The 26,168-nt window shown below is 43.6% G+C and overlaps 1 protein-coding gene across 1 annotated transcript in view; it reads left to right on the top strand.

The window, feature by feature from the left end:
- Positions 1 to 26,168, top strand: part of DNAI1 (dynein axonemal intermediate chain 1) — a 243,505-nt gene that overhangs the window by 85,515 nt on the left and 131,822 nt on the right. Inside the window, exon 18 of the mRNA XM_077490558.1 lies at positions 21,271 to 21,419. Within this exon, the coding sequence (XP_077346684.1) occupies positions 21,271 to 21,419 (149 nt within the window). The remainder of the gene's footprint in view (positions 1 to 21,270; positions 21,420 to 26,168) is intronic.

The following is a 26,168-nucleotide window of genomic DNA, read 5'->3' as shown; positions in this document are numbered from 1 at the left end:
TTTTATTTTTTAAGTTAAAGTGGAGGGCCACCCTGAAAAAAAAAAATATTAAAAATTACAAAAAAATCTAAAAAAAAAAGAAAAAAAATTTTTTTTTTTACTTACCAGAAATGCCTGTTGCTAGGCACATAATCCTAATCTTCCTCCTCCGCGGAGATCTTCTGGTCTTCTCTCCTCGTCGCGTTGTCTTCTGGGTAATGGGTCGTGCTGTGTTCTGGGAACTGTGTGTTCCACAACACCGCGCGTCCCATTCACAAAGCGCTGCGTGACTCGCGCATGCGCAGTAGGAAATGGGCAGTGAAGCCGTAAGGCTCTTTCCCTTAGAAGGAATGGCGGCGCTGGGACCCGAGAGCCGAGGGACGGGTCGGCCTCGGGCGGCCGACATCGCGGGTTCCCTGGACAGGTAAGTGGGCTTATTAAGTCAGCAGCTGCAGTGTTTGCTTTTTTTTTTTTTTAAACGGCCCTCCGCTTTAAAACTACACCATGAAATATGTATTGTATTGTAGTTGACATTAACATTACCGATGCGGCTGTTTTGTTTCTACACATTATCGCCCCATGTGAGAAGTTTATTGAGTTACCGTCAGTGCAGGGAAATTGGAAAGAAAACTTCCCTTTAAGGAGATAAAAGCAGCAAATTACACATTGAGGACAATGAAGACCGGTATAAATAGCCATAAAGGAAGCTATGTATGCCAAACGGCAAAAGCCTTCCCCTAACAGGAAGTAGGGGGTCGGAAACACCGTCTATCAGCGTCACATAATTAACTTTGGTGTTTTCACACCTCCACATAAAGTTGAAGTTTTGCTTTCCCTGGTTTCTCCTTTCCCCTTATTCATTTTTTACATAAAGCATTTCCTTTATCATTCCCGTATTTTAAACTCAGTGACATCATCACTAGATCTCTGTGCTGTGCGAGCTGATTGTGTCTGGTGGGAGGAGCCAGCAGGGGGGCGTGTACATGGCTTCCTGAAAACATCCCAGCGCCCGGCCTTCCATTCTCCTCTCAAAAGCTCTCAGCCCTTATGCAAGCAGTGGGCGGGCTATTGGGAGGAGTTATGCAAATATCAAGATGTCTTCATGGGAGGGTGTCAGTTTGGATGGGTGGGCGTTCCTAGGCAGGCTGTATTTGCATGCAGACCACCCTAAGTATTCTTTTTGTTTGATGCTGAACCTCTATGATTTAACCACTTCAGCCCCAAGAAGGATTTACCCCCTTAATGACCAGGCCACTTTTTGCGATACGGCACTGCGTCGCTTTAACTGACTATTGCGCGGTCGTGAGATGTACCCAAACGAAATTTACGTCCTTACGTCCTGCGGTTTTTATTTTTTTTGCGCTATAATCAAAGAGCGACAAGTTTGAAAAAAAAAAAAACAATTTTTTTACTTGTTGCTATAATAAATATTCCCAAAAAATATCTCCTCAGTGTAGGCCGATACGTATACTTCCACATACAGTGCCTTGTGAAAGTATTCGGCCCCCTTGAACTTTTCAACCTTTTGCCACATTTCAGGCTTCAAACATAAAGATATAACATTTTTATTTTTTGTGAAGAATCACCAACAAGTGGGACACAATTGTGAAGTGGAATGAAATCTATTGGATTTTTGAAACTTTTTTAACTAATAAAAAAATGAAAAGTGGGGCGTGCAAAATTATTCGGCCCCCTTGCGTTAATACTTTGTAGAGCCACCTTTTGCTGCGATTACAGCTGCAAGTCGCTTGGGGTATGTCTCTATCAGTTTTGCACATCGAGAGACTGAAATTCTTGCCCATTCTTCCTTGCAAAACAGCTGGAGCTCAGTGAGGTTGGATGGAGAGCGTTTGTGAACAGCAGTTTTCAGCTCTTTCCACAGATTCTCGATTGGATTCAGGTCTGGACTTTGACTTGGCCATTCTAACACCTGGATACGTTTATTTGTGAACCATTCCTTTGTAGATTTTGCTGTATGTTTGGGATCATTGTCTTGTTGGGAGATAAATCTCCGTCCCAGTTTCAGGTCTTTTGCAGACTCCAACAGGTTTTCATCCAGAATGGTCCTGTATTTGGCTGCATCCATCTTCCCCTCAATTTTAACCATCTTCCCTGTCCCTGCTGAAGAAAAGCAGGCCCAAACCATGATGCTGCCACCACCATGTGTGACAGTGGGGATGGTGTGTTGAGGGTGATGAGCTGTGTTGCTTTTACGCCAAACATATCGTTTTGCATTGTGGGCAAAAAGTTGGATTTTGGTTTCATCTGACCAGAGCACCTTCTTCCACATGTTTGGTGTGTCTCCCAGGTGGCTTGTGGCAAACTTTAGACGAGACTTTTTATGGATATCTTTGAGAAATGGCTTTCTTCTTGCCACTCTTCCATAAAGGGCAGATTTGTGCAGTGTACGACTGATTGTTGTCCTATGGACAGACTCTCCCACCTCAGCTGTAGTTCTCTGCAGTTCATCCAGAGTGATCATGGGCCTCTTGGCTGCATCTCTGATCAGTCTTCTCCTTGTCTGAGCTGAAAGTTTAGAGGGACGGCCAGGTCTTGGTAGATTTGCAGTGGTCTGATACTCCTTCCATTTCAAAATGATCGCTTGCACAGTGCTCCTTGGGATGTTTAAAGCTTGGGAAATCTTTTTGTATCCAAATCCGGCTTTAAACTTCTCCACAACAGTATTACGGACCTGCCTGGTGTGTCCCTTTGGTCTTCATGATGCTCTCCCTGCGCTTTCAACAGAACCCTGAGACTATCGCAGAGCAGGTGCATTTATACAGAGACTTGATTACACACAGGTGGATTCTATTTATCACCATCAGTCATTTAGGACAACATTGGATCATTCAGAGATCCTCGCTGAACTTCTGGAGTGAGTTTGCTGCACTGAAAGTAAAGGGGCCGAATAATTTTGCACGCCCCACTTTTCAGTTTTTTATTTGCTAAAAAAGTTTAAAATATCCAATAGATTTCGTTCCACTTCACAATTGTGTCCCACTTGTTGGTGATTCTTCACAAAAAATTTTTAATTTTATATCTTTATGTTTGAAGCCTGAAATGTGACAAAAGGTTGAAAAGTTCAAGGGGGCCGAATACTTTCGCAAGGCACTGTAAGTTGCGCTCATATAACGTATAATATGTACCGGTATTATCATCCGGGGGGGCTGAAGTGGTTAATGCCCCCTACTAGTTCTACAGGACGTGTCTTAGCCTTACCTTGCCTCCAGCTTGTTTCCATCTCTGTGGGATTACAATCTGCTTATATATACATGTATTCCCTAGTGTTAGGATTTACAGGACATCGCTTTACTGGTTATGGTGACAATAGTAGCACAATGTGATTGCCTTGTCCTTTAAAAAACATTTATAAAATCAGTAAGGATCTGGAAAGTTACCATTTGTATTAAAAAATATATTTTTTAAAAAGTCTATTTTCTTTATGTAATTATAGTTTTCTGTCCCCTACATGTTATGGAAGGCTAACTATGAGGCCAGACCGGATCCGCCCTCCGCCCCACAGCCTTTCCGACAACGCAGCTGGCAAAGACACGACTGTGCTGATAATTGGCAAATTTTTTGCAACTCCAAGCATTTTCCTAAAACCGGCAAGAGCACTGCAAAGGGACAGGAAGCTGACCCGCCCCCTTCCCCTGCAATCCTCTTGCTGGAAAAGCAATGCAAAGGGACAGGAAGCTGACACGCCCCCTTCCCGTGCACTCCTCTTGCTGGAAGAGCAATGCAAAGGGACAGGAAGCTGACACGCCCCCTTCCCGTGCATTCCTCTTGCTTGAAGAGCAATGCAAAGGGACAGGAAGCTGACCCGCCCCCTTCCCGTGCATTCCTCTTGCTGGAAGAGCAATGCAAAGGGACAGGAAGCTGACACGCCCCCTTCCCGTGCATTCCTCTTGCTGGAAGAGCAATGCAAAGGGACAGGAAGCTGACGCGCCCCCTTCCCGTGCATTCCTCTTGCTGGAAAAGCAATGCAAAGGGACAGGAAGCTGACGCGCCCCCTTCCCGTGCATTCCTCTTGCTGGAAAAGCAATGCAAAGGGACAGGAAGCTGACGCGCCCCCTTCCCGTGCATTCCCCTTGCTGGAAGAGCAATGCAAAGGGACAGGAAGCTGACGCGCCCCCTTCCCGTGCATCCCCCTTGCTGGAAGAGCAATGCAAAGGGACAGGAAGCTGACGCGCCCTCTTCCCGTGCATCCCCCTTGCTGGAAGAGCAATGCAAAGGGACAGGAAGCTGACGCGCCCCCTTCCCATGCATCCCCCTTGCTGGAAGAGCAATGCAAAGGGACAGGAAGCTGACGCGCCCCCTTCCCGTGCATTCCTCTTGCTGGAAGAGCAATGCAAAGGTCTGTCCCTTTGCTGACGCGCCCCCTTCCCGTGCATTCCTCTTGCAGTATCTAGGTAGATGGGACAAAGTACTACATGTTCTTTGTTCCCTGGGGGACAGAAGACTTCTTCTTTAAAGCGGAGTTCCAATCATAACATTTTCCTTTTTTTTTTTTTACAGTATTCTGCTACAATAAATACAAATAACAAACTTTGGAAAAAACGTTTTTGCCATAGCATTTTTTGCGTTTATTGGTGTTTTTCCGCATTAGCGTTTTTAGAAGTTTTTATTTTTTTATTTTTTTAAGAATGTTTTTTTTTTTTTCATTTTTTCAATGGATCTAAAACGTTTAAAAAGTGAGCGATGTTTTTGAGCGTTTATTGTCTTTTTTTCAGCGTTTATCAGCGTTCACACGTTTTTACAGCTGAAACGCATCTCTCAGAACCCACTAGTTGTTTTTTTTTTTTTTTTTTGTTTTTTACTGTTCAAAAAGGTTACTGCCCAAAACTGCTAATGACGGCCTATGTGCACATGGACACATAGGATAACATGATGGGGAGTTTAATGACTGTAGAAAAAAATGTCTACTGCCAAAAACAGCTGCTGTAAAAACGTTTAAAAAAAAAAGTTTTTTGCCAATAATATATGAATCTTTTATTATACATTTTGGTGTGGGCTGTGGTAACAGTTACTTTGCTTCTTTTTTTTTTTTTTATCTATTTTTGGTGGTTTATAGAGTCAGTCATGCAGGTCTTTATGTGCAGTAGTATAATTGTTGTACTAATTTTGCATGACTTGTTTTGGGTAATCATAACTTTTCTGACTTGGGCTTTATATTCATTTTTGATTGAAAAAATATATAATAATTTTGATAAGTTTTTTTTTTTTTAGTATACTTGGTTTAATTTAGAATGATTTTACGTACAATTGATTCGCCCTATTGGATATGCTATGACTAAAGGGAATCTTATCTATAGAGAGAACCTGCAAAAAAGAGAATTCTTAAGGTCAGTCTGTTGGAAGTCTAGAACCTGGCGGAACATGTTTAGAGGATGACATCTGTCAAACTTCCCAAAAGTTAGTGAGGTAATTGGGGAGTGGATGAGACCCCCTCGACCTACAATGCTATTCTCTTTCTGAATGAGAAATTGACTATATTGATTCCTCACGTAGCTCTGGACTCCTCTCCAGCACTGACTAATACATGGGTCTTCAAACTACGGCCCTCCAGTTGTTCAGGAACTACAATTCCCATCATGCCTGGTCATGTCTGTGAATGTCAGAGTTTTGCAATGCCTCATGGGATGCGTAGTTCCGCAACAGCTGGAGGGCCGTAGTTTGAGGATCCCTGGACTAATATGTCCATCCTATTGCCCCCGTTATTATTTTGGTTTAATCTATAAGGAATTTCTTGCAGTCCTTCTTTCTGGTTAGTCAGTTCCTAAATGTTTGCACTTCTTAGCCCCTGTACACACGGTCGGAGATTTCGACAACCAAATCCGTCAGATCTTGTCCGTCGGATTTTGCCCATCGGATCTTGTCCGAAACTGTTGCATACACACGGTCGGACCAAGTTGACGAAAAATCCGATCATTCAGAAAGTGATGACGTAATTTCGTTACGATGGGACTACGTTCAGGCTAGTAGGCAATAGCTTTGATGTAGGAATTTGATCTGAGCATGCGTGGCACTTGGTCCGATCAAAATTCTCTACACATGATCGGAGTATGTCCGATCGAACCAGTTGGTCGGAAAATATTTCCAACAAGTTGGAAAATTGGGTCCGACGGAATCAGTCCGATGCATACCACACACAGTCGGATTATCCGACAACGCGGTCCGATAGTACACATTCCGACGGATTCTCCGACCGTGTGTACAAGGGCTTACGGGATAAGGATCCTGTCTACTGCAATCCTTGTAAGAAGTTTACTCTGTTTGGACTTTTCTTCCTGCTTCCGTTCTTCTTACATATTCCATTTCTGTCCTCGAGTTGGATAGTCTGGATTTTGGACTAGTCTTCTGAATAGTCTTTTTGGTTTTGAAAGTCATTGTTGCTGTCGCTGGACTTGATTGGATGCAGATGTTCCTATCAGGGCCTGGATCTGAACCCGGGACCTCTGCTGTGTCTGACAGTAATGCCCTGTACACACAGTCGGACATTCTGACCATAAAATCCGTCTGATTTTTTTCAGACGGATTTTGTCCGAAACTTGTGTTGCATACACATGGTCGGACAAAGTTGTCGAAAAACCCGATCATTCGGAGTGTGGTGACGTTCGCTGCGTACGACGAGACTACATAGAGGCTAGAAGCCAATAGCTTTGGTCTCGTAATTTGATATGAGCATGCGTGGCACTTTGTCCGTCGGAAATTCTCTACAAACGATCGGAAAAAGTCTGATCGGATTTTTTTTGTCAGAAAATTTTAGATCCTGCTCTCAGATTTTTTCCGTCTGAATTTCTGACGGAAAAAGTCCGATAGAGCCCACAAATGATCGGATTTTCCGAAAATATAATCCATACGGACCTTTTCCATTTGAATTTCCAACCGCGTGTACAGGGCATTACTCTTCATATTGAGCCACATGAGATGCTGGCAGTTCCCTGTCTGATCTATTAGACAATCTTGACTTTGCAACTTGTGAACCTTGAACTTTTTTCCCCTCCCATGATTATTCCTATTTAAGCCATGCATTTGCACTTCCTATTTGCCAAATTATTGTCCTCTCTCCAGCCAATATCTCGCTCATTTCACTCCTGCTGCTGTCTGTATATTTGCTGCCACTTGTTACCAACCTTTGGCTTGTTCCTCGACTATACTTCTGCTTTTATGCCAACCTGCAAGCACTTGTTACTGACCTTTGGCTTGTTCCTTGACTATACTTCTGCTTTTATCCCAACCTGCAAGCACTTGTTACTGACCTTTGGCTTGTTCCTCGACTATACTTCTGCTTTATTCCAACCTGCAAGCACTTGTTACTGACCTTTGGCTTGTTCATTGACTATACTTCTGCTTTTATCCCAACCTGCAAGCACTTGTTACCGACCTTTGGCTTGTTTACTGACTATGTTCTGATCCCAACCTGCTATATCTGCTACTGGACCCCAGTTTGCTCACCGCCTGGTGGGCGATCCTGAGGACCATGACCTGGTACTAACACACAGCAGAACCCATCTCCACCATCAGGAGCTCTGGTGAACACCGGTTAGTGCTTGGAACCCCACACCTCAGGTGAGCCCCTGCCATCCGCTAGGGTGACCTGTTTGTGTACTTATCCTGCTGGTCAGAGAACATCACTGCTGCTAAAGCTTCCGGTCTCTATCCCTGACCCCTGACCACGACAGTTGCTCTCAAGAACTCTTTTAGGAATATCCTTTAGTTTAATTCCCTTTTATGGCTTCCTGTGTTGCCTTGGTTGTTCAAATGCTCCGAGTTCCCCAACACTGCAGGTGTGAACTGCTAGTTCTTCTCCTCAGGTGGTTTAAGTTCCCCTTGCTACAATAGGTTAACTTCTTTCTCATTTGGTTTCCCCTCTGTATGACCTTCATGCACACACTATTTCCAGTGTCTAAGTTTAATTTCTATTCCCATATTGACTATATATCCCTAGCCAGTAGAGATGGGCCTGGGCATTTTTTGGGTTCCCACCTGCCCGATCCCACCAGGAAGCCGACACTGCACACCGCTAATCACAGACACTAAGACATTTCCTGATCTGTGCAGCTGTTGATCGGGAAATGTCTCAGTGCCGGTGATTAGCGGTGTGTAGTGTCGGCTTCCTGGTGGGATCCCACACATGCCCGAGCCCATTCCTACTAGCCAGCGAGGTGTTTTCTCATGTATGTCCCATGTCTTCCTCCCGAAGAGTCACTCTTCTGTTACTAGCCCTGTGCTTATCTGGAGTCCAGTTGCCATCGTAAATTGTTACTCTACTATGGTTCCCCATGGGGATAGAGGTAATCTCGAAGGTCCACTGTGGGACTTGCTGTGTAGAGGTTGTTTCTTCCACTGTTCTAGCTGTAATCTTTTGAGGAAGGTTTCTTAATTTCTTCTACCCTTTAGTTCCTCGGCAGAGGGACTCTTCATTTTTGGGTGTGTCCTGAAAGATTCTGGGATTCCACTCTGCTATTCTTGCCTTTTCTACACAATGGTTGTTGATTTCCTTACCCTCTTATACTGGTCCTCAAGGTAGGCCTATTGAAAGTTTTTTTTCTTTGCTCAGGATTAACCTATTGAACCTTAGCATCCATAGTCTTCTGGAGTAGCTAGGACCTGTTGTGTAGAGGTTACTTCTTCCACTATTCTATCTGTAATATTTTTAGGAAGGTTTCCTAGTTTCTTCCACCTCTTAGTTCCTCAGTTGAGGACATCTCCTGTTTTGGGTATGTCCCAAAAGATTCTGGAATCACACTCTGCTATTTTGCCTACCATTCTTCTACACAATGGTTGCTGATTTCTCTACCGTCTTCTTATAATGGTCTTCAAAGTACTACTATTTTTTAAGTTTCTTTTTTCTTTCTTGGTTAAGATTAACCTATTGGCCCTTATCATCCATAGAACAAGGGGTTGTCGCAGGCACTCATCAAGAGTGGCCACCTATGCCTACCCTTTCCGCCCAGCTTCTCCATTCATAGAAACCTTTACTACAGCTTCTATGAATGAAATGTGACCTGTGAATGGAGGGGTTTAGACCTTTCTGCCCGCCCTCCATTCATAGACTGTGTTTCATTCATAAAAGCTGTGGTAAAGGTTTCTATAAAGGGAGGAGCTCGGTGGAAAGGGCTCTAGTTGCACTCTCTTGATAAAAGATTTTGACAACCCCTTGGTTCTTTTAACCCCTGTTGCTTTGGAAGATTAGGGCAGCAGAGTTGGGAGGGGGGGGGGGGCATCAGAGGAAGATTTTTTTTTGAAAAGAGGACACAGCAGCACAATGCAAATATCTCACCGAAGGTAAGTAATGTCCCTTTTGCAGATTTTTTAATTTTTTTTTCCTTTTTCTTTTTTTGTTTTAGGTAAAGTTAAGCTTTAACCACTTGCCGCCCGCCCTATTACAAATTGACGGTGGCAAAGTGGTTTCATAATCCTGACTCATATGACGTTCTCAGGATTATGAGCCGCTGCGCGCCCCCGGGGGCGCGCATCGCGGCGATCGTTGTTGCGGGGTGTCAGTCTGACACCCAGCAAATACGATCTCGGTAAAGAGTCTCCGACTGGCATGCATTATTGTTTGGCACTGATTGGCATCCATTAGTACAGTATAACACCAATGCCGCCTATGAGTGCCCACCTGTGCTGCCTATGAGTGCCCACCTGTGCTGCCTATGAGTGCCCACCTGTGCTGCCTATGAGTGCCCACCTGTGCTGCCTATGAGTGCCCACCTGTGCCGCCTATGAGTGCCCACCTGTGCCGCCTATCAGTGCCCACCCATGCCCATCTGTGCCGCCTATCCATGCCCATCTCTGCCGCCCATCCATGCCAATCCGTGCCAGCTATCAGTGCCAATTTGTGCCACCTATCAGTGTCCATCCGTGTCGCACATCCGTGTCGCCCATCCGCATCGCCTATCAGTGCCGCCTATCAGTGTCCATCAATGCCACCTCATCAGTGCCACTTCATTGGTGCCCATCAGTGCCGCCTTATCAGTGCCCATCAGTGTAGCCCCATCAGTGCCCATCAGTTAAGGAGAAAACGTACTTATTTACAAAGTTTTGAAACTGAAACAAAAAAAAACATTTTTAAAAAAAAAAAATCGGTATTTTTTTATTTGTAGCGCAAAAAATAAAAACCGTAGAGGTGATCAAATACCACCAAAAGAAAGCTCTATTTGTGGGAAAAAAATGATAAAAATTTCATTTGGGTACAGTGTAGCATGACCGCGCAATTGTCATTCAAAGTGCGACAGCGCTGAAAGCTCAAAATTGGTCTGGGCAGGAAGGTGTTTAAGTGCCCTGTATTGAAGTGGTTAAAGCATCCATTCTCAACCTTTTTTACCTTTGGGGAACCCTTGAAATACATGTCAGGTCTTGGGGAAACCCTGCTAAAACCAATTAATTGGAGTTCAGTGGGAAAAATGTCTACCTTGTTCGGCAGTGTGAAGAATGCCTCTCGTATAGTTAGCAAAAAGGATAATTGATGCCATGCCACTGACTCTGTCATGTTGTGTTGGCCCCAGAATTACACAAACACCCTCAAATAGGAGGCCAATTAGCTATCGCTTAAGGAACCCCTAGCAATATCTGGAGGAACCCTAAGGTTCCACGGTACCATGGCTGAGAATGGCTGCTTTAAAAGGGTATTCTTTTATATTTGCCGGAGTTTTCCTTTAAGCTACGGGACAGTGAATAGCCAAGTGATTTCTTTTCACGAGAAAAGGCCCTGCGTTCAGATAATCCCAATAACAACCTCCCATCCATCACTGCAGAGTTTCTGATGCCCGTTTCTGCCGTATAATTGGATTTGTTTGTGCAGAACTGTGATAGGACAGCTGGCAGTAGATTGCAGCGACACATGTCATCTGTGGATTAGAGCGATCTCCCAGGCCGTGATGTAAATTCAGATAACACATGAGGAGAGGTGTGCAGAATAGACATCCGCTAATATAGGAGAGGGGACCGGGGCGTCGCTCATAGAGGAGACCGGCAATGCCATGACTAGGCATGTGCCTCATTAGAAAGCCCTCATAATGTCCCCTTTATAAACCTTTCCTTGACATCTTCCTGATTACATATATATATATCTGAAGCTGAAACTTTTTTTTTTCTTTTTGGATAAAGTAAGGGAGAGTTAAGGGTTAATTTTTTGCCATCTTGGGGAAATTTTCTCAGACTTCCTGTTCTCTATCAAGAAGATGTGAGAGGAAATTTCCCCAAAGGAAGGAAAATACTCTTATGTCGCGTACACACGACCAGACTTTTCGACAGCAAGGGTCCGACGGAACGAATCCTTTGGACAATTCGATCATGTGTGGGCTTCATCGGACCTTTGCTGTCCAAAAATCTGATGGACTTTAGAAATAGAACATATTTCAAATCTTTCCACCGGAACTCTGCCGGACCCAGTTCATATGGAGAAATCCGCTCGTCTGTATGCTAGTCCGACGGACGAAAACTGACGCTAGGGCAGCTATTGGCTACTGGCTATGAACTTCCTTATTCTAGTCCAGTCGTACGTCATCACGTTTGAATCCGTCGGACTTTGGTGTGATTGTGTGTGTCCAAGTCCATTCGTTTCGGAAAGTCCATCAGAACTCTGCTGAAAATCCATCGGGAAGACCGTCGGACCTAGTCCGTCGAAAAGTCTGGCCGTGTGTACGCAGCATTAGTTGACGACATGACAAGTATTGTCACCTGTTCTGATGGCAACTCAACCTTTTTGATTTTCCATCACCCTCAGTCCCATGGTGAAACTAACTATAGTCATAGCAGCCCTGGCAGCTGCTATAGGGTCCAGAGTGGGAGGGGGCCCCTTAGAGAGGTTGTTAAGTGTGCATATAATGATAACATGGATCCAGTACTGTATCACTAACCCTGATCCTCGGCTGTCATTGCTAGCAAAACATTCTTGCTTTGTAGAATGAGTAGATACAGTATAGGACCTGAATCCATATGGGTGGATGGAACTCGAGAACCACAGATCTTATCAGGCATTTGCTACTTATCTCTTAGTTCGGAGGCAATCTGGCTATACGCCGGTAACCTTTCATTTGAGAAAAAACATTTTTTTGACACGTCCGCTCAATTTTCTAATAATTATTGGGGTCACAGATTGTTTTTGCCTATAGCGATAACGAAAACCAAAGGAGGAAGAAAATTTTTCCCAAGCAAATGAAATTTCGGCGACGACTGTGGTTTTCATTCAAGAAAAAAAAGCGTAAAGTACATACATATATATATATATATATATATATATATATATATATATATAGATATATATAGATATATATAGATATATAGATTATATATATATATATATATATATATATATATATATATATATATATATATATATATATAGATAGATTATATATATATATATATATATATATATGTGTATATATATATATATATATATATATATATATATATATGTGTGTGTATATATATATAGATAGATAAATTATATATATATATATATATATATATATATATATATATATATATATATATATACATATATACATCCCGGAATGTAGAATTCAAAACATTGGCATGGCAATCAAACAAAGCTTTTCAGGATTTTCATACTGTAGTAATATGCCCAAACCATTGTGACTGATATGCTTTGATATCCTCTGCCATTTCAGTATACAAGATAGCTTAAAGTGGGGTACCCCCTAAAAAAAAAAAAAAAAAATTAAAGTCAGCAGCTACAAATATTGCAGCTGCTGACTTTTAATAATCGGACACTCACCTGTCCCAGGGTCCAGCGATGCGGGGGAACGAAGCCCCTCCCTCGTTCCCCACTCCGCTCGCGGGCGCCGTCATGCGTACTGTGGGCACCCAGCTGTGGCTTCACAGCCAGGCACCCACTGCGCATTGCGCAAGCGGTGCAGGGCGCCGCGATACGCCGTACAGTCACCTGGGACACGTGACAGGTCCCAGGTGACTGTGCGGCGCGAGGGGAAGTGATGTCACCAGCGTGGGCAAGGAAGAAGGCAGACTACGAGGGACCCCCTAGCAACAGGTATTTAGAGGTGAGTAAAAAAAATATTTTTTTTCCCAATTATTTCATTTTTTTTTAAAGAATTTTAAACAACTTTTTATTTTTTTTGGTGGCAACACCACTTTAAATCTGCAACTATAAAAGAATGCTTAGAAAGATGCTTGCACAAGCACTGTGCTCTATATATATATATCTGTTCTCTGTTCTGTAGGCCATGGGACAGGATTCATGACTTATGACTCATAACCAGATGTCCTGTTTACTCTTGTAAAATCATGATAAATGTATTTTAGGGGTCATTGACGTGCATAACCATATATTTTATACCAATACATCATTTAATAACCCCTCTTTCTATTGGTATGTTGAACCATATATAAGCTGTAACACACCTAATAAAGGCAGACATTTTACAAATGCACAACTTGCCTCTCGTTTCATTTGGTGTCTCCAGATATCCGAGGGCCCTGTTGTTGTACCTATAAGAAGGGTGGTCATCCAGAATACCTATTATTTCCTTTCACATACAAAATTTCTTGAGTCCATAATAGTACTATTAAATGCGCTGACAAATAATTTTTCAGAATTTCTATACAAACGTTAAAATTAAATTGTACGGTTGTACATTTCAAATCCCTGGACCAGCTCTGTGAGCACTGACAGCTCAGTATCCCCAGAGATACCATAAGAACAGCATGGACCGGGAGTGTGGAGGGTGGGTGGTCTGGTATTATGCCGCGTACACACGATCGAATTGTCCGGCGTACTAAGCCCTTGTACACACGATCGGAGATTCCGACAACCAAATCCGTCGGATTTTGTCCGACGGATTTCGTCCGAAACTGTTGCATACACACGGTCGGACAAAGTTGTCGGAAAATCCGATCGTTCAGAACGTGATGACGTTATTTCATTACGACGGGACTACGTTCAGGCTAGTAGCCAATAGCTTTGATGTAGGAATTTGATCTGAGCATGCGTGGCACTTTGTCCGTTCGGAATTCTCTACACATGATCGGAGTATGTCCGATCGGAGCATTTTGTCGGAAAATATTTCCGGCAAGTTGGAAAATTTGGTCCGACGGATATTCCGACGGAAACAGTCCGATGCAGACCACACACAGTCGGAATATCCGACAAAACGCTCCGATCGGACACATTCCGTCGGAATCTCCGATCGTGTGTACAAGGGCTTAGTCCGCCGGACCGCATTACACCAGACAATCCGATCGTGTGTGTGTGGGCTTTAGCTGACTTTTTCAGCGTAAAGTCTGGCGGACTTATGGCCCGTACACACGATCCGAATATCCTACGAAAACGGTCGTACGATTTTCGGATCGTAAGTACACTACTTTCGACAGCCGATCACGACCGTTCATCCGCTTATTATTCGATTGGACATGCACGGAAATTTTCCTCGTACGATTACAGATCGTGCAATTTTCGTTTAGTCAGTATAGTTGTCGTCCGAAAATACAATACAAATACATTACAACACATGACATCACTAACGATTTTTTTTTTCTAACGTACGAGAATTTTCGTGACTTTATTTAGCTATTCAATTTCTACTTGCGATTATTAACCGAAAACGGTCGTGAGATCGGTCGTACGGTATTCGGATCGTGTGTATGGGGCATTAGAAAGTAGTTTTGCAGCCCAATCTTTCCGCCGGACTTGGGTTTCAGCGGACAATACGTTCGTGAGTATGCTAGTCCGGCGGACTAAGAATGACGCACGCTCAGAAGCAAGTATGAAAAAGGAAGCTATTGGCTACTGGCTATTGAACTTCCTTTTTCTAGTCCCGTCGTACGTGCTGTACGTCACCGCGCTAGCAATCAGCAGACTTTCCGTGTGTCCGTTTGTGGCCAAGTCCGTTTCGGTAGAAAGTCCACCGGACTATCCGCCGGATTGTTTGCCGGTCTAAGTACACCGGACAATTCGATCGTGTGTACAAGGCTTTACAGTGCTTTGAAAAAGTATTCACACTGACATTTTCCACAATTTGTCATGTTACAGCCAAAAAAGTAAATGTGTTTTATTGGGATTTTTATATGGTAGACCAACACAAAGTGGCCCATCATTGTGAGGTGGAAGGAAAATGATAAATGGTTTAATTTTTTTTTTTTTACAAATAAATATGTGAAAAGTGTGGTGTGCATTTGTATTCAGCCCCCTTTACTCTGATACTCCTAACTAAAATCTAGTGGAACCAATTGCCTTCAGAAATCACCTAATTAGTAAATAGAGTCCACTGTGTGTAATATAATCTCAGTATAAATATGGCTGTTCTGTGAAGTCCTCAGAGGCTTGTTAGAGAACCTTTGTGAATAAAAAGCATCATGAAGGCCAAGGAACATACCAGACAGGTCAGGGATAAAGTTGTGGAGAAGTATAAAGCAGGGTTAGGTTATAGAAAAAAATATCCCAAGCTTTTGAACATCTCACGGAGCTCTGTTCAATCCATCATCCGGAAATGGAAAGAGTATGGCACAACTGCAAACCTACCAAGACATGGCCGTCCACCTAAACTGACCGGCCCATGGAGAAGCAGCCAAGAGGTCCATGGTAACTCTGGAGGAGCTGCAGAGATCCACAGCTCAGGTGGGAGAATCTGTCCACAGGACAACTGTTGTACACTCTGGCCTTTATGGAAGAGTGGCAAGAAGAAAGCCACTGTTGAAAGAAAGCCATAAGAAGTCCCCTTTGCAGTTTGCAGGAGGACACAGCAAACATGTGGAAGAAGGTGCTCTGGTCAGATGAGAAGAAAATTAAACTTTTTGGCCTAAAAGCAAAATGCTACGTGTGGGGGAAAACTAACGCTGCACATCACCCTGAACACACCATCCCCACCGTGAAACATGGTGGTGGTAGCATCATGATGTGGGGAAGCTTTTCTACAGCAGGGACAGGGAAGCTGGTCAGAGTTGATGGGAAGATGGATGGAGCCAAATACAGGGAAATCTTAGAGGAAAACCTGTGATGCCGCGTACACACGATCAGAATTTCGGCCAGCAAAAGACAGATGAGAGCTTTTCATTGGAAAATGCGACCGTGTGTATGCTCCATCGGAATTTATCTGGCCGAATTCCCACCAGCAAAAATTTGGGAGCACATTCTCAATTTTCCAGACGGAAAAACTTTCTATTGGAAATTCCGATCGTGTGTATGCAATTCCGATGCGCAAAAACTCACGCATGCTCAGATTCAACTATGAGATGGAAGCTATTGGCTACTGGCTATTGATCTTCATTTTTCTAGTCCCGTCGTACGTGTTGTACGTCACCGCGTTCTTGGCGGTCGGAATTTGGTGTGACCGTGTGTGGGCAAGACAGCTTGAGCGGAATTCCGTCGAGAAAACCATCAGACCTTTTTCCGACCAAAATTCTGATCGTGTGTACACAGCATTAGAGTCTGCAAAGGACTTGATACCGGGGCGGAGGTTCACCTTCCAGCAGGACAATGACCCGAAACATACAGCCAGAGCTACAATGGAATGGTTTACATCAAAGCATATTCATGTGTTAAGCCCCATACACACTATCAGATTTTCTGCCAAGATTTTCCTTCAGATTGACCAAAACCATATAATATGAGGTCAAACCTTAGGAGTTTCAATGTGTATGCAATCAGGCAGGCCCTTGCACTACATGGTTTTGGTAAATCTGAAGGAAAAACTCAGCAGAAAATCTGATAGTGTGTATGGGGCTTTAGAATGGCCCAGTCACAGTCCAGACCTAAATCCAATTGAGAATCTGTGGCAAGACTTGAAAATTACTCCGGGGGGCGCCATACAAATGTACACCACACTTTTCACATTTATTTGTAAAAAAAATTGAAAACCATTTATCATTTTCCTTCCACTTCACAATTATGTGACACTTTCTGTTGGCCTATCACATAAAATCCCAATAAAAAACATTTACGTTTTTGGTTGTAACATGTGGGGAATTTCAAGGGGTATGAATACTTTATTCAAGGCACTGTAGTTCACCTTTGTTTTTTTTGTAAAGGTTAACCAACACTTTAAGTTTATCGTTTATAGTTTTTGAGTAATAGATAACTGAACAAGGTACAGTTTACTGACCACTATACAGTATCTCACAAAAGTAAGTACACATTTGTGTAAATCTTTTCTTCTATCTTTTCATGTGACAACACTGAAGAAATGACACTTGTCTACAATGTAAAGTAGTGAGTGTACAGCTTGTATAACAGTGTAAATTTTCTGTCCCCTCAAAATAACTCAACACACAGCCCTTAATGTCTAAACCGCTGGCAACAAAAGTGAGTACACCCCTACGTGAAAATGTCCAAATGGGGCCCAAAGTGTCAATATTTTGTGTGGCCACCATTATTTTCCAGCACTGCCTTAACCCTCTTGGGCATGGAGTTCACCAGAGCATCACAGGTTACCACCGGAGTCCTCTTCCCCTCCTCCATGATGACATCACAGAGCTGGTGGATGTTGGAGACCTTGCGCTCCTCCACCTTCCGTTTGAGGATGCCCCACAGATGATCAATAGGGTTTAGGTCTGGAGACATGCTTGGCCAGTCCATCACCTTTACCCTCAGCTTCTTTAGCAAGGCAGTGGTCGCCTTGGAGGTGTGTTTGGGGTGGTTATCATCCTGGAATCCTTCCCTGCAGCCCAGTCTCTGAAGGGAGGGGCTCATGCTCTGCTTCAGTATGTCACAGTACATGTTGGCATTCATGGTTCCCTCAATGATCTGTAGCTCCCCAGTGCCGGCAGCACTCATGCAGCCCCAGACCATGACACTCCCACCACCATGCTTGACTGTAGACAAGACACACTTGTCTTTGTACTCCTCACCTGGTTGCCCCCACACACGCTTGTCACCATCTGACACCATATAAGTTTATCTTGGTCTCATCAGACCGCAGGACATGGTTCCAGTAATCCATGTCCTTAGTCTGCTTGTCTTCAGCAAACTGTTTGCGGGTTTCTTGTGCATCATCTTTAGAAGAGGCTTCCTTCTGGGATGACAGCCATGAAGACCAGTTTGATGCAGTGTGTGGTGTATGGTCTGAGCACTGACAGGCTGACCCCCCCCCCCCCCCACCCCTTCAACCTCTGCAGCAATGCTGGCAGCACTCATATGTCTATTTCCCAAAAACAACCTCTGGATATGACGCAGAGCATGTGACCTCAACTTCTTTGGTCGACCATGGCGAGGCCTGTTCTGAGTGGAACCTGTCCAGTTATACCGCTGTATGGTCTTGGCCACCGTGCTGCAGTTCAGTTTAAGGGTCTTGGCAATCTTCTTATAGCCTAGGCCATCTTTATGTAGAGCAACAATTCTCTTTTTCAGATCCTCAGAGAGTTCTTTACCATGAGGTGACATGTTGAATGTCCAGTGACCAGTATGAGAGAGTGAGAGCGATAACACCAAGTTTAACACACCTGCTCCGCATTCACACCTGAGACCTTGTAACACTAATGAGTCACATGACACCGGGGAGAAAAAATAGCTAATCGGGCCCATTTTCACTTAGGGGTGTACTGACTTTTGTTGCCAGAAGTTTAGACATTAATGGCTGTGTGTTGAGTTATTTTGAGGGGACGGCAAATTTACACTGTTATACAAGCTGTACACTCACTACTTTACATTGTAGACAAGTGTCATTTCTTCAGTGTTGTCACATGAAAAGATAAAATATTTACAAAAATGTGAGGGGTGTACTTACTTTTGTGAGATACTGTATATCCTCAGATACACCAAGGCAAAATAAATGAAAAGGGGAGGGGCAAGCAACCATCCTACTCGGTTCCCGAGGTCACTAAAAAGGATAGATACTACCACAGATCGCGACAATAACCAGGTGGCACACCAGGCTCCGCTGGCTCAGATATTCCTAGAGAAGCCCATAAGTCTCTCGTGACGTAAAGTCGCTATTTAAGTCAATGAAGGCCCAGCATAAGATTCATTTGTAGTGACCGAGTTAATCTATGGATCCCAAAACTTACTGAATTTCTAGTATTACGGAATTTAGCAGAGATTTCCAAAAACCCAGAGTTGGTGCCATAGTTGCTTTCCATTTTAGAACATTGGCCTTCGATCCATAGAACAAGAGGAGGGTAAGATGACCTTTTAAGCCTAAAAATAACAGATTTACAAAAGAACTTTGGAACGTTTTGGGATTCTTGGGTCACCAGGACTACCCAATGGACAGTTTTTAGGCTAACAAATATCGGGGGAGCTTCAAAGCAGTGAGACGAAGTTGTCCGCCAACCAGAAATCGTAACGTAGCAGCATGGGGCAATAGAAAAACACATCTGTTCGACCATGCCCAGGGAAGGAGAGGTAGGAAGGAAGGAAGACCATGCCCAGGGAAGGAGAGGTAGGAAGGAAGGAAGACCATGCCCAGGGAAGGAGAGGTAGGAAGGAAGGAAGACCATGCCCAGGGAAGGAGAGGTAGGAAGGAAGGAAGACCATGCCCAGGGAAGGAGAGGTAGGAAGGAAGTAGGCCCAGGTTATTTCATTTGGTTGAGGTGTAGTAGAGCTGGTGAAAGGTGCAGTTGAATTATTCTGCCTTAAAGAGGAAGTAAACCCTGATGAGTTTACTTCCTCTTTCATTCCCTGCAAAGGCAAAGCATAATGGACTACTGTGCATCGCATACTACCCCATTATGTGTCACTTACCTGACACAGGAGCCAGCGAAGTCACCGCTGTCCCCTGTAGTCCACCGCATCCATCTTGTTGGTGGGGTCTCGCAGCTCCAGTGCTGTCATTCGGCGAAGCCGCGATGACGTCACTCCCGTGCACGCGTGGCAGCTTCGTCGCTGAGAATGCCGCGCTTGCGCCGTAGACAGCGGTGCCCGTTTTCGGGTAAATATCTCCTAAACCATATAGGTTTAGGAGATATTTCTTGGACCTACAGGTAAGCCTTAATCTAGGCTTACCTGTAGGTCAAAGTGGTTTGTAAGGGTTTACAACCACTTTAAGATGAAATCATGGAGCCCTTATAGCAGTGATTGTCAACTTATGAGCTCAAATGGGGCCCCTGACATCATCATAAGGCTGCACATGATGTTCAATATATGTACTGCCGGAGAGCCATCAGAGACTGCAGACCTAATAGAGGAAATGAGGGTCAGAGAGTGAGGACAGGATACATTGTTGGTTGGGCAGATGCTGCAGAGGACAATAGAAGACGGGGACCATGTTACATGAGACTAGTAGAGATCAATGCTATTACCCCAATCAATATTCCCGCTATAGACTGCTAAGGGTCCGAGGGCTGAACATCATATTCTAAAGCACTGCATTCAGCCCTCAGGTCGGAGGTTGGGCCCCAAGGCCTTATAGATGTCTTCAAACTCCAACCAGTCCTGCTCTGTGGGTTGGAATGACTGTGTGTGCCATTTGGATTTGGCTTTTGGTATCTGGAAGAGGAAACGAGAGCCAATTATGCCTCGTTTCCACTGAGCAGATCGGTTTGGTTTGGTACGGTACGCTATTTTTTGAGTGTTTCCATTATGAAAGTGGCCCATACAACGGAACCATACCGCACCATTCATGGTCCTGCTTCAGATGTGGGGCCATAGAAAATGGTACGGTACTGTTAGGGCAGAGCTACTGGCATCAAACATTGACAGAAAAACCGTCAACGCTCACGTCAAAGGCATTTTTTTCTAAACCTTGTATGGCTCCTGGTGGTCTGACTTGCAGTGGAAACGCTCACCTGAATAGACCGGACCATTCAAAGCCCTTGTACACACGGTCGGACATTCTGACAACCAAATACGTTGGATTTTGTCTGACAAATTTTGTCTGAAACTGTTGCATACACACGGTCGGACAAAGTTGTTGGAAAATCCGATTCTACATAACGTGATGACGTTATTTCGTTACGACGGGACTACGTTCACGCTAGTAGCCAATAGCTTTGGTGTAGGAATTTGATCTGAGCATGCGTGGCACTTTGTCCGTCGGAGTAGGCTACACATGATTGGAGTATGTCCGATCGGAGCATTTTGTCGGAAAATATTACGGACAAGTTGGAAAACCTGGTCTGTCGGATATTCCGACAGAAGCAGTCCGATGGAGACCACACACAGTCGGAATATCCGACAAAATGGTCCGAAAGGACACATTCCGTCAGAATCTCCGACCGTGTGTACAAGGGCTTACACTTCCAAACTGTACCGACCCGAACCATTCCACTCAGTGGAAACGATTCATTTTGGCAAATGTGTTTTGATCACTCTCAGCATTCTATCTGTTGTTCATCTCATTGGACTGTGTTTGTTTGTTTTTTTGGCAGTGCTCCAAGGCTTATTCCACCCAGTTCCTGGACACGTTTGATGCGCACAATATGACGGCGGACGCAGTGCGGTGGAACCCATTCCATCCCAAAGTCTTCATCACCTGCAGCTCAGACTGGACAGTGAAGATCTGGGAACATAACATCAAGTAAGTACTGCCAGCCTGGTATTTGGAACTCCAGTCTTGTCTTAGCAAATCTTTTATCAAGCGTTATGGCAGATACTCACCTGCTTCTGGTCTGCAGAAGTTGTGATAGGCTATTCCTGCTGAATCCTAGCCAAATGAACATTAAATGGGAGAGTACTTTCATTCAGATCACACGATCAGTCACAATATTTTCATGAGCTATATATCACTTTATCACACAGCACCCAGGACAAGAATCTCATGTCCTGGGTCAAGAGATACTTGCCATGGGTGCTGTGTGATAAAGTGATTGATTGATATATAGATAGATAGATTATATATATATATATATATATATATATATATATAAATATCTATCTATCTATCTCAATTTCAATGTGTGTATATATGTGTGTGTATATATATATATATATATATATATATAATATATCTATCTCTATCAATCTATATATATATATATATAAAATAGATAAACACATTGAGATTGATATATAAATATATATATATATCCCTATCAATCTATATATATACATATACAGTGGTGTGAAAAAGTGTCATTTCCTGTTCCTTTGCATGTTTGTCACACTTAAGTGTTTCGGAACATCAAACCAATTTAAACAATAGTCAAGGACAACACAAGTAAACACAAAATGCAATTTGTAAATGAAGGTGTTTATTATTAAAGGTGAAAAAAAATCCAAACCATCATGGCCCTGTGTGAAAAAGTGATTGCCCCCTAAACCTAATAACTGGTTGGGCCACCCTTAGCAGCAACAACTGCAACCAAGCGTTTGCGATAACGTGCAATGAGGCTTTTAAAGCGTCCTGGAGGAATTTTGGCCCACTCATCTTTGCAGAATTGTCCTAATTCAGTTACATTAGAGGGTTTTCGAGCATGAACGGCCTTTTTAAGGTCATACCACAACATCTCAATAGGATTCAGGTCAGGACTTTGGCTAGGCCACTCCAAAGTCTTCATTTTGTTTTTCTTCAGCCATTCGGTGGTGGACTTGCTGGTGTGTTTAGGATCATTGTCCTGCTGCAGAACCCAAGTTCGTTTCAGCTTGAGTACACGAACAGATGGTCGGACATTCTCCTTCAGGATCTCTTGGTAGACAGCAGAATTCATAGTTCCTTTTATCACGGCAAGTCTTCCAGGTCCTGAAGCAGCAAAACAGCCCCAGACCATCACACTACCACCACCATATTTTACTGTTGGTATAATGTTCTTTTTATGAAATGCAGTGTTCCTTCTACGCCAGATATACTTGGACACACACCTTCCAAAGAGTTCCACTTTTGTCTCATCGCTCCACAGAATGTTGTCCCAAAAGTCTTGGGGATCATCAAGATGTGTTGTGGAGAAATTGAGACGAGCTTTGATGTTCTTTTTGCTCAGCAGTGGTTTTCTCCTTGGAACTCTGCCATGCAGGCCATTTTTGCCCAGTCTTTTCCTGATGGTGGAGGCATGAACGCTGACCTTAACTGAGGCAAGTGAGGCCTGCAGTTCCTTGGACGTTGTTGTGGGGTCTTTTGTGACCTCTTGGATGAGTCGTCGCTGCGCTCTTGGGGTAATTTTGGGCGGCCGGCCACTCCTGGGAAGGTTCACCACTGTTCCATGTCTTCGCCATTTGTGGATAATGGCTCTCACTGTGGTTCGCTGGATTCCCAAAGCTTTGGAAATGGCTTTATAACCCTTTCCAGACTGATAGATCTCAATTACTTTCTTTCTCAATTGTTCCTGAATTTCTTTGGGTCTCGGCATGATGTGTAGCTTTTAAGGATCTTCTGGTGGACCTTACTGTGTCAAGCAGCTCCTATTTAAGTGATGCCTTGATTGTGAACAGGTGTGGCAATAATTAGGCCTGGGTGTGGCTAGAGAAATTGAACTCAGGTGTGGACAACCACAGTTATAGTATGTTTTAACAAGGGGGGCAATCACTTTTTCACACAGGGCCATGATGGTTTGGATTTTTTTTCACCTTTAATAATAAACACCTTCATTTACAAATTGCATTTTGTGTTTACTTGTGTTGTCCTTGACTATTGTTTAAATTGGTTTGATGTTCCGAAACACTTAAGTGTGACAAACATGCAAAGGAACAGGAAATGAGGAAGGGGGCAAACACTTTTTCACACCACAGTATATATATATATATATATATATATATATATATATATATATATATATATATATATATATATATATAGATAGATAAATTGAAAGAGATATATATATATATTTATATATCAATCTCAATGTGTTTATCTATTTTATATATATATATATATATATATATATATATATATATATATATATATATATATATATATATATATATATATATATATATACTGTGGTGTGAAAAAGTGTTTGCCCCCTTCCTCATTTCCTGTTCCTTTGCATGTTTGTCACACTTAAGTATCTATCTCTATGTCTATATCCAGTGCTAGGCCTAGAGCAGTAATGACATGGAGATTAGTAGGAATTAGTAGAAATGTCACATTCCATGTTATGGGATGACTGGCAGCTGGACAGGCCATAGACGGATCGAATCATGGATGGGCAGGCTGAATAAACCCAAGTTGATTGATTGATCAACTTGGGTACAACCAGCCTGTCGGATTTTAAATACGACTATTGTTAGCTGCTATTATAGCTGCTAACACTGATCACTGTGTTCTCCCCACCCCTTCTACAACACAATGTCTCTCTTGAAAGCTATTCCCCCATCAACACAGTCAGTGTTTGATGGAGGAATCGAGTGATTTACTTTACTGCAACCCGTGGTTGGAAAGAAAATCGCTCCGTCTATGGATGACAAAGTGGTTGTATACCTAGTTACACCACTTTTACCTACAGGTAAGCCTATAATAAGGCTTACCTGTAGGTACTGGAAATATCTTCTAAACCTGCACAGTTTAGGAGATATTTACCACTTGTGCCAATGTCATCGGCACATTCAAACTGAAGAAAGGGTACAAGTGTGCCGTTTCTAAAGTGCCCGTGCTGTGATCGGCAGCTCCCGGGCGCATGCGCGGGAGTGACGTCATGTGACTCCAGGCCAGTCACAGAGCCGGAGTTGATAGCCCCTGGAAGGAAGAAGGGCGGAGATGGATGCGACCACCAGCAGGGACATCACAGGCTTCGTTTGCAGGTAAGTAGCACATAATGGGCTAGTATGCGATGTATACTAGCCCATTATGCTTTTACTTTGCAGGGGAAAAAAAGAGGAAGTAAAACTCATCAGGGTTTACTTCCTTTTTAAAGCTTGTAGGAGGAGTTTTCATTCTACTCTGAATTTCCTATGAGGCTGCGGGACCCCCGGCTCTCTGTCTGGACAGTGCTGACTGGCTCTGTGCTGATCACATGCACCCTCCCAAGAAAAAAAAAAACTCTCTAGCACACCAAACTGAGCATGTGCAGCTTGTCCCCTAGAATCTGTTCTATCAGGAGATGGATTGGGGACAGTGGAAAGTGTTACTGAACCCACAACGGGGGTCTGTAGTTACAGTAAAGCATGCTTGTTATACTCACCGTAGAACCTAAGGGATTAACCCTCTGCATTGTGTAAAAAAGGCTGTTTGATCCAGTCTTCTCTGTTCCTCCCCTTCTTCCACTGTCCCCAACCCATCTCCTGATAGAACAGAGGCTAGGGGACAAGCTGCACATGCTCAGTGTGCTAGAGAGTTTTTTTTATTTTTCTTGGGAGAGTGCATGTGATCAGTACAGAGCCAGTCAGCACTGTTCAGACAGAGGGCCGGGGGTCCCGCAGCCTCATAGGAAAGTCAGAGTAGAATGAAAACTCCTCCTACAAGCTTTAGCCAAACACTGATAGAAGTCACAGGACTGTTATATATACTGCTGATGAGAAAAGGTATTTAGCAGTTTATATTTACTAAAATAATTACATTTCCATGTTCTGTGTGGAGACCAGATATAGTGAATGCAGGGTCCTGGGCTTAGTAACACTTTAAGGCCACATTCACACATTTGGGGTTTGTCATTGCATGATAAAGCGCACAATTTTGCATGCATTTACAAAACGCGTGGAAAATACCTGCTCACTTGTGTGGTCACGCATTTCAAATGGCACCCCAGACACAACCAAGACGATGTGCGTTTGTCACTCATGGAGCGCAGCACAGCATGCTCTTAAAAAATGCACAGAGCTCCGCACTCAAAATAGTACTTGAGCTACTTTGCTGCTTTTGTCACATGTAGGGCAGCTCAGTATTGTCCGTGGGCGAGTCTATGCGTGTGGCGTGAAAACGCGGACAAAGACGGTTTAGCATGTGGTGGTAATGGTAATTGGGGATGTCTTCCGGGATTGTCTGGGCATACATAGGGGTCTCATGTAGGGGGAATACAAAGGGATGCACATAGGGGGAATACAAAGGAGGAGCACATAGGGGGGAATACAGAGGAAGAGCACATAGGGGGAATACCGAGGGATGCACATAGGGGGAATACAGAGGGATGTACATAGGGGGAATACAGAGGGATGCACATAGGGGGAATACAGAGGAAGAGCACATAGGGGGAATACAGAGGGATGCACATAGGGGGAATACAGAGGAAGAGCACATAGGGGGAATACAGAGGGATGCACATAGGGGGAATACAGAGGAAGAGCACATAGGGGGAATACAGAGGGATGCACATAGGGGGAATACAGAGGGATGCACATAGGGGGAATACAGAGGGATGCACATAGGGGGAATACAGAGGGATGCACATAGGGGGAA

This window comes from Lithobates pipiens, unplaced genomic scaffold, assembly GCF_037356315.1.
Source record: "Lithobates pipiens isolate NorthernLeopardFrog02 unplaced genomic scaffold, aLitPip1_a1.2 Scaffold_19, whole genome shotgun sequence".
Taxonomy (NCBI): Eukaryota; Metazoa; Chordata; class Amphibia; order Anura; family Ranidae; genus Lithobates; species Lithobates pipiens.
Note: the sequence above shows the minus strand (reverse complement) of the source record. Positions and strands in the feature narration are given on the sequence as shown.